Source organism: Perissodus microlepis, chromosome 20 (genome assembly GCF_051167445.1).
Source record: "Perissodus microlepis isolate ML-2025 ecotype Zambia chromosome 20, ASM5116744v1, whole genome shotgun sequence".
Classification (NCBI taxonomy): Eukaryota; Metazoa; Chordata; class Actinopteri; order Cichliformes; family Cichlidae; genus Perissodus; species Perissodus microlepis.
The window spans coordinates 18,989,186-18,999,104 of NC_140480.1; the positions used below are offsets into that span (position 1 = coordinate 18,989,186).

General features: G+C 38.4%; 1 protein-coding gene across 1 annotated transcript; it reads left to right on the plus strand.

Moving 5' to 3' along the window:
- The first annotated feature begins 2,989 nt into the window (after positions 1-2,989).
- On the plus strand, positions 2,990-8,083 carry LOC146364397 (large ribosomal subunit protein eL22). Its single transcript, XM_084916390.1, has 4 exons — positions 2,990-3,118; positions 3,924-4,031; positions 5,417-5,541; positions 7,885-8,083. The coding sequence occupies exons 1-4, from the start codon at positions 3,107-3,109 to the stop codon at positions 8,027-8,029; spliced, it is 390 nt and encodes a 129-aa protein (XP_084772516.1). The 5' UTR covers positions 2,990-3,106; the 3' UTR covers positions 8,030-8,083.
- The last annotated feature ends 1,836 nt before the right edge of the window (positions 8,084-9,919 follow it).

Below are 9,919 nucleotides of genomic sequence, written 5' to 3' on the forward strand. Positions count from 1 at the left end.
CAAAACAATTTTCTTTTTTGTTTCTGTCAATCTTGAATGAAGTGATGCTAAAATACTGTTTCTGTAAACGGAGCTCTGCTTTGAACAGAGAAGTAAAGATGCTTTTTGTGATAGAGGAAAATTATTTTATTCATTTCACAAAAAGATGTATCTTTGTAGACCATAGTGCTGTCAAATACTCACAGCTGTACATGGCTGTGATAAAACAAGTACTATCAATGAAAATACTTTGATGGCATGAAAAAATGTAACAAAAGGGCAAATTATTATGTGTAAACGCAATACTGATGTAAAAAAACAGTCTGGCATGCTCAGTCATCCAGATAAGGAAATTCTGCCTGACCGGAGAGGTGATGAAACGTTTCTCCCACTGAAAACATGAAAATAGGACTAAAAATAAAATATTAGTAAAAGTACAAATTTATGACAGCTCTTGCATTGCATCAGTTTTCCTAATGAACTGCTTAATAAGTGTATATTAATGTTACAAATGGTAATAATGTTACAGAAGTTCTACATATTCATATTTTTATGCACATAGCAGTGTTTGAAGTATGATGTTGTTTTTCAGAGAGTAACTTATAATTGTGCTAAATATGCTTGTTGCACTCTCCTTTATAAATGATCTCAATAGGGAGCTGGAACAAGTTGTCCTGGTGGCATCTTCACCATCACTGTTGAGAGAGGCGATGCCAGCACAGACAAAGCATTGTTTCTTACATGGATTCTGCATGTGCAGATTCAGGAACACTGAATCTCATTTACCCTCAGCAACTGAAGCCAGCTGTGAAGTACTTCAAAACATCTTCCTTCAGCTGGATGCCAGCAGGCTCTTGACCAAAGTACAGATGCTCAATAATAATGTGTATGAATGAGCCAACCATTCATTTGGATGCTGAATCTTCTGACAAATGGGCAGAATTTTATTTTAGACTGAAAGTGAATAAAATGATCCATTGGTTGAAAACAGCAGAGGAGGGAAAAACTACACTTGAGAAAATGTTAGCAAACTTTGTAAAGTTTGTTGAAGGTTGGTGAGCAAGTTCAAATTATATGTTTATGAGGTATGTCGTATTTATACTCCATGCAACAGTACGTAAAATGTAATTGCAATACAGACAAAGAGTAAAGAAAAATATGTGATTTTGACTGCAGGGTGAATGTGCGTAAACATACTTACATGTGCATGACTAAAGTGTCATCTTATTGACCTCTTATGTTGGCAGAAATGTTGTCATTTTCATTTATCTGTCCATCAGTGTCATATGGTTTGGGTTTTTATTTTAAACTCACCTACAGTGCAGGCATATATTGATCAGTATTACAGTTAAAATCTACACAGATCCATAAAGGAATACATCCAGCCATTGTTCCCTCTAAGCTGTGCGTGGAGACTGTGTCAGCAGTGCGCAATTGATCCAACTAAAGCAGGATAACATTTATTGTTCCTGAGCTTCATGTCAAAGTAAGGAAAAAGATCAGAGATGGATCATCAGCGCAAGATTATTATCAGAAATGGTTTCCATACTGTTAACTGTCGAGTGGTTTGAAGACGCAAGACCATTAAGATCGGTGATATGCTCGGACTCAAGTTCATCATTGGCTAGTTTGCAAGACAGTCACTCAGATAGCAGGCCACACAATCTGATAGAGATTCAACAAACACTATGGAGTTGATACGATGGGGCTTATGGTCACCTTCTTGGGTACCAGCGCATCATGAATCAGGGGAAATGAAAAGGCAGGTGTTATGGGGAATCTTATGCTGAGTAATTGTATTTGTAATGTTTTATTGTAAGTTCGGGGCACTGAGAATTTAATTCATAGAGTCCCCAGGAGACATTGAAACAATGTTTAGTCAATATCAGGTGATTCTATTGAATCAACGTAGTGAATTGTAGTGAATTGCTAACACGATCGTGTTAGCAATTCACTACAATTCACTACACTCCCCTCAGAAAATAAATGTGCTTTTGTTTTATCTTTGTTTTAAGACGATGATCAGCTCAAAGTGCTCAAAACGTACTTATAGACATTTCTCATGCTGAAATAAAGAGCACTTATCAGCCTACTGGAAACAGATTATTTCAGCCCGGTTTCCTGTTTGTAAGCTGACTGATCTGCTGCCCAGTGTCCATCACTCCCTCCTGTTAAATCCCGTTTGTCACTTTTAACCCAGATCAGTCACTCTGAGGGGAAACAGGCTCCAGCAGCTCTGCGCTGAGAAAACGGGCTGCAGTTGCTTATTTTGTGGAGAATATGGGATGACGTTACCAGGGGTGTCCAACCCCAGGCCTCGAGGGCCGGTGTCCTGCAGGTTTTAGATCTCACCCTGGGTCACCACACCTGAATCAAATGATTAGTTCGTTACCAGGCCTCTGGAGAACTTAAAGACATGTTGAGGTGGTCATTTAGTCATTTCAATCAGCTGTGTTGGATCAAGGACACATCTAAAACCTGCAGGACACCGGCCCTCGTGGCCTGGAGATCCCCCACCCCTGCGTTACATTAAACAGCAGCTGTCTACGTTAAACCGTCACTGTCACGTGGGCGTGTTTCCTGTATCAGCAGCAGGTGTTTAACAGCTGATAGGTAAACCCGCGGGCCTGTCAAACTAATCGTTGTCGTGAGGAAAATGTCGACTCGTTGTTTATGTTGCAAAAAGACGGACCAGGCAGAAGGTGTTTTGGTTTTTTTTTTTTAATTAAAATAATTAAATTGTTATCTGAATATAATATCGATACGTGTATATATTTGAACGAGCTGGAGATGGAGACTTTATTTTGCGGAGGTCTTTAATATTGTTAGAGCGATCAGACGGTTCCGTGAAAATGACGAATCTGCGGATGCAACATTTTTAACACGGAGAGTGGAAAACAAACAAATCTAACCAGTTAATGTAAAAACTAGTTAACAAGGAATACCGGAACTATTGCGAGGTTCTATGAACATCCATTGATGTTTAAAAAAAAAAAAAAAAAAAAAAGTTTATTGGATGAATGGAAATGAAGCGATTTTGGGACAGAACGAATTCCATCGATTTTTCGGCGTATGATGTGTAGCGCATGCGCACCGCTTGCTCTTCCTTTTTGATAGCTTCTTCACCATGGCGCCTATTGTAAGTAAAAAGTCGTGCTAAAATCTATCGAAGTTGTATCTTTTCCTATATGAAATCTGGGGAAAAAAACTGGCTTGTTGCATCTACATGGACTAAAATGCAGGGTTTGGGTCCGTTTGTGATGTTTTTTTTACACAGCTGAGTTTTTTGTGGCCTATGGCTGTCTGTGAGTTAACGTTAGCTTAGCAGCGTCGCAGAGCTAACCACGTTGCTAGCCCTATAACGATACCTTTGTTTAATAAGGTGCGCAGATAAGGTTTTGGAGGCTGACAGTATCTAGCTATGTTTGTTTGTTTGACCTGTTTGTTAGTTAATCGCTCCGAGACGTGAACGTTACTAGTCGGGGATTGACGCAGAGCTCAACTCATGGAGATGTTTTAATTACTTTTAGTCGTACTTATCAAAACATTAAAGAGTCGAAAATAGCACTTATGCATACTTAATGTTGTCATTGAATGTTCTTATAATTAAAGTCGAGCTTTGGCTAGAAACTAAGTACAGTTGCATCATCACGTATATTAAACTGTTATGCTGAATACATATAACTCTGTAGGTAAAAGAAAAATCCGCTGTTAATTCAGATTGCAGGATTTTTGAATTAATCAGTTGAATGCGATAGTGACCAGATTTTACTAATCGCTCTTTGGCCCTATGTACTGCACAAACGGGAAATTAACATTTTGATACATTGGAATGTTAACAGTTGGTTGTTGTTGGGTGTTTTACTAAACTTTGTTCATATAAATGCAGTGGACAGCCTAGAGGTTCTTTGCAGTGAAGTAAATGTTTGTCCTTCCATTGGCAGAAGAAGCAGAATGTCAGCAAAGGTGGTAAGAAGAAAAAGCAGGTCCTAAAATTCACACTGGACTGCACGCACCCTGTCGAAGATGGCATCATGGATGCTGCCAACTTTGTAAGTTTTTAAGCTGTAACTTTTTCTGAGTTATTTTATTACCAATTTAAGACTAAAGGCTGTCCTGCACAAGCTGCAGGGCCTCTTTGAGATGACATTCCTAGCCAGATCTGGCTCACTCTACACCCTTTTTGAGTTCAGCCTCCATTTGGATTAGCTCGGGAAACCACACCTTTACACACACCTAAGCTTCGGACTATATTTTTTCTTCTTCTCTTCAGTCGGTAACATTTCTTGCTACAGATGTCTTTAGGGCCACATGACGCTAAGGATGAATGTCATTAGCATTTTCTCAGTACTGGTAGTTGTCAGCACCTAGTTACTGATACTCACTATAATTTAGTGTGAAATGCTTAGTTACTGGTTATACTTATACGAGTTGTTAAGAACAAACTAACAAGGCCAATGTGGTTATGTATTACAAAGCTGAGGTGGTGGCAATTTTTCTGGCTAGTGGCAAGAAACAGTGTTTTTACATGTTTAAGATGATATCTAAAACAAATAAGAGAAGGATTTTTTTCCTTCTCTTTTAAGCAACAAGAAAATTGGTAAGTACCAACCAAGTTTCTGCACGTTGAACAGATAATGAGGTAAAGGTCTCCTCTCTGTGTGGCTCCTGTCAATTGATGAAGCTTTCTAGGTGCTAATTAGCTTTCTAAACTGCAGTTATTGGTTATTGCTCACAAGCATTTTGATGTCAACACAGCAGCATAACAGCTGTGATTGGAGCACCTGAATTCAACAACTTGGGTGGGTGAGTGAATACTTTTGGCAATGTGGTGTACGCGCCACCAGAATAGCTGCACAAAATATCAACAAACTGGGTGGTGGATTAAAAGCTGTGCACAAGGACAAACATTCTCATAATGCCAGTAACTGTACCCAGGATAAAGAAATGCAGATCTATTGCTTAAATAAAAATAGTGCTCGTTATTTTGACTTGAGGTGTAAAAACACTTGAACGTTTAGTTTGAACATTGAAGGCTTTGCTGGAAACACAGGACTCTAAAGCAGTTACATGTAACACAGTCAAATGTGCTGCACAAAAAAGTCAAAATGAATTAACACCGAAGGAATAACCCCAGAAATGACTGATTTTTGAATATGTAATTATCTACTTGGGGACAAGTTTAATACCAGGGTTCTGTAGCCATCGAACTCACAGCCATACAATTGGAAAACAGCTCGTAGTAATCCATACTACTGTTAGTTTCATTTAAGCAAAAAGGCCTGATGCATTTAAAATCCACAAACTCATTCACCCAAAGAGATTTGTTGGTTTTATTAGAACTTTGCTTGTTACTCTTCAGTGAACTTGTTGCTCATGTGGAGCATAAATAGAGCCGTCGATATAAAGTAACATTTTTACCACATGTTAATTGCAGGAACAGTTTCTGCAGGAGCGCATTAAAGTGAACGGCAAGGCCGGGAACCTTGGTGGCGGTGTGGTCTCCATTGAGAGAAGCAAGAGCAAGATTACAGTGTCCTCTGAGGTGCCCTTCTCCAAAAGGTATCAGGCACTCACTGTGTTGTTTGATCCTAATGTAAAGTTCTGAGTAAGATGACGAGACCACATTACTAACAGAAGCAAATGTAAAGACCAGTTAACTCAACATCTTCATATAGATCATGTGACGTTACTAAAAACTGCTATTGGTGATTTCACTGTGCTGAAGGGTTCATGCAGCTGCAGCCATTCACAAATACTAACATTAACATTTTCATTTTAAGACATTAACAATATGGTGGCATAGCAGTGTCAAACGACAGCTGACACACATCTTTAATCCTGAATGACTAATAAATGTAAAAATAATAATGAAACGATGTCTAATAAAGTGTCAAATATATTATATGAAATGTAACTTTCTCTCTTGCTGTGCAAGAACAAAGCTGCACAGGGTTTTTATTGAGTAGAATCATCATGTGACGTGAGCTGGGATATTACAACTGAAGACTGGAACCTGTAGTTTAATTGAAAGTGTAATTTCACAGCTAGTGAGCTTATTAGTCATTTTTTATTTAATAGAGGATTCCAGAAAAGTTGAGTCTTTTCAAAACTAAAAATGGATAAATGTATTTGCCACGTAGGCAAATAGTTTAACAATTAATGATGATGTCAGGGAATGGATATTTAGGGAGTTCATCATCATCATGATCCATGAGAAAACGGCCCATGGTGAACAGGATTCAGTTCTTAAAGGTATAATGGCAGTTATGAGTTCAGATGTCGCCACACCACCACTCTGTTGTGTTTGTGGGGGGAAAAATGTGCTATTTTCATGGCATTGTTAAAGCAAGGTTTGCATAGCTTTTTGTAACATTCCATATACCAGGAAGCTATCCATTAGAGATGGACCGATCCGATATTACGTATCCGTATCGGTCTGATACTGACCTAAATTACTAGATCGGATATCGGAGAGAAATAAAAAATGTAATCCGATCCATTAAATATCAAAAATCACCTCACAAAACTTGCGACATGGCATAACTCTGCTCATAACCGTAGCACGTCGGAGCAGTATGCATCACGTGATAGAGCGGCTGTGGCGTGCGGGACCTGTCCGCGGTCTGGTTGAGCATTTAGAGGCTCTCTACCAAACCGGCATTTCATGTCCGAGAAAGTTATCCCAGAGAGCAGTAAAGCAAGTGTGTAAGTTCATCTCTGAATGTTTGTAAAGCATTCCAGCGTTAAGCTTAACAACCGATATATGGAGCGACTGCCTCTCTCCCCCTCCCTCTCCTGCTGCTACTTCAATCGTGAAACTGATTAATGATGAGCTGATCGGCTTTTCTGTCGCGAGTCCGTCTCTCTTGTTTATTTATTGCCCACTTCACGCCAGAAAGAGGAAACCAGCTGCTGAACAACAGCAGCACGTTTAAGCTTAATAATCTGTTGTTAGAATTTATTTAATATTACTTTCTACACCAGGATCTTTTTCTACGTAGCTGACGGCTGGTAACTGTGCAGGGGCGGATCTAGCAAAGTTTAGCCAGGGGGGCCGATAGGGCATGAACAGGGAAAAGGGGGCACAAAGAAATACTTTTCTTTCTTATTCTCATTTAAAATGTCTAGCTTTTAATAAATAATTATCTGAATCTTACACCCAAAGTTTTAATCTGATGTAAAATGTATAGAAGTCCATTACTGTATATAGTAACTATTAAGTCTAATATACCCTAGTAAGCTAGTACTTTTTCCTTTGGGAAGGTACGATCTGTGCAGTCTGCAGTTCTGTTGAAGAAAGATGTTGAATCTATTTAAATATTGTAGAAAAATAATTGATTTCTGTGCATTTTTTTTTTTTTTTTTTTTTTCTTCACACTGCATCAAATTAAAGTTGATTATGTCGATTAAGCATCATGAGGTGAAGGGTGGGGGGTGGTTCCCTTTTTTTTTTTTTTTTTTTCTTTTTTTTTTTTGCTGGGAGTTTGCAACCCTATTCGTTAGGTTACTTACTCTTTAAAATACCAGAATAGGGAGGATGGAGTAGGTTTAAGTTTATTAGATTGATCATTATTGCTGAACTGTGAAATATTTTGGGTGCAGTGTATTTTTTACATACAAGTATAACAGAATAGCTTTAGTGTTGTTGTTTATTTAAACTTGAGTTTGAACTTATACAAAATGCAGCAAGATATTAAAAAAAACAGTTTTATTGATTAAAAAACACACTATCGGATTCATATTGGTATCGGCCGATATCCAAATTTATGATATCGGTATCGGACATTAAAAAAAGTGGTATCGTGCCATCTCTACTATCCATAACCCACCCACTCACCCACCGTGCTGCTGTTCCCTGAAGGGGATTCAACTGATGATGGAATTCATCTCTTGTTTTTCCAGATACCTGAAGTATCTGACAAAGAAGTACCTGAAGAAGAACAATCTCCGTGACTGGCTGCGTGTTGTTGCCAACACCAAGGAGAGCTATGAGCTCCGCTACTTCCAGATTAATCAGGATGAAGAGGAGGAAGAAGATGATGATTAAAATGGCAATTAATCTGATTTTGTGTATTTAAATAAATGTTGTTTACAATACAGAGTTTTTGTTTAAGGTTCTTTTTCATAATGTGATGACAGATCCGGAGAAACATTATTCATTCCAGTGTAACTGCACTGTAGAGGACTCACTGTAGGATCTACATGGGACCCAATGAATCATGGAAACAAGATTTTAAAAAATTGCAAATTAAGCAGCTCAGATGGGCTGAAATAAAACTGAGCGATGTGATTTTGTTCATTCTTCATTGTTGTGAAGTGGGCAGAGTCTTCATATGGTCAAATATGAGTCAATTACTGCTGGAGTTGAAAACAAACTGCTTGTAATTTAATGTAAGAGTTCTTCACAGGGTTCTTTCTGTCCTGTAACAAACCCAGTACACCCTCTGACTTATTAGCTTGTAGATCCAGCTTTAGGAGGAAATGTTTTCTGTTTGTCTTGCGTTGTTGTAGAGCAATTTTGGCCCCACTACAACAATCTGTTGTGGATTTGCTGGTGTGTTTGGGGTAACTCTCCTGTTTCTCAAACCAGTTTTGCTCCTTTCGTAGTCTTGATGGTGGTGATTTGGTGGCTGAGGAAAGGCACAGACCAGTTTCATGTCATTCCACATGATACCACTCAGCCAATCAAATGTGTGTATTCTGGGCAGCAAACACTACGACTTTACAGTACAGACAACATTTAGAGGCAAATGATGCAGAAAAAGATGGTAGAAGGCAAAAGAGAATGATACATGTAGAAAAAAAAAAAGAGAGCGATACAGTAATGAAGTACCAATACTTCAGGTTTCTGTACTTTTTTTTTTTTTTTTTTTCTGACAACGTTTTTCTTTTAATCCCTACAGTTTTAAACAGGTATCTGAACTTTCTACTCCTTTCAAAACAGGCTGTTTGCTTAAGTTATGGTCAAACGTCTTAAAATACCCCAATTTGTCCTGTTATCTATTGTAATTCAAGTTGTTTAAGTACAATGAAAGCTTGAAATGTTACAAAGTGGTGAGCTGGCAGAGGTTTAAAAAGGTAAGGTTACTCAAAACTGAAAAATCATGTACATTTCACAATAATACATGGGTTAACAATTTAAAGCTGTTCTGCAGCAATGGAGGTTGATCAAGCCTTGAAAGCTGGTGTAATTCCTACAGCTGTTCCAGCTGTTGTGGATTACTCTGTCTGCATAAAAGTTGAACAGTGTTGTACTACAGAAAGTAGTGTGTTGGTACAAAAATGGTGAGAAAAAGGCGATTAACAATGGAAGAGAGAAGGACCATCATAATACTAGCCAGCTGAGTCTAATAATATGGGGTCATAACAGGAAGAGGAAAAACTGCAGAGGCGTGTAAGACTGGTCCCCACTATAGTCACGTTTTGGGTAGGTACAATAAATTTGTCCAGATTTCTAGAAATTAGAGCTGCTCCATCCAAACTGGGATGGATTCTGTGTCTCTTAGAAAAACCATGTTTTCCCCAGAAAGTTTCCAAATGATCTATGAAGCCCACATTTTTGGACACCACTCAGACAGCCACCATTTTAAGGCAAACATGGACCCTAAAGATCTTTAAAATATGGTTTTTCTAACCAGATTCTTACTCTGGATGGCATTACCTTGGCCTCCAGTAACACTGTGAGGAACCTTGGAGTCATTTTTGACCAGGACATGTCCTTCAATGCAAATATTAAACAAATATGTAAGACTGCTTTCTTCCATTTGTGCAACATCTCTAAAATTAGAAATATCCTGTCTCAGAGTGACGCTGAAAAACTAGTTCATGCATTTATTACTTCTAGGCTGGACTACTGCAATTCATTATCAGGAAGTCCTAAAAACTGCCTGAAAAACCTTCAGTTAATCCAAAATGCTGCAGCATATTTCACCTACAC

Coding starts and splice junctions, on each gene's coding strand:
- LOC146364397 (XM_084916390.1), top strand. Junction 4,032..5,416: donor TCATGGATGCTGCCAACTTT/GTAAGTTTTTAA, acceptor TGTTAATTGCAG/GAACAGTTTCTGCAGGAGCG. Junction 5,542..7,884: donor GAGGTGCCCTTCTCCAAAAG/GTATCAGGCACT, acceptor TTGTTTTTCCAG/ATACCTGAAGTATCTGACAA.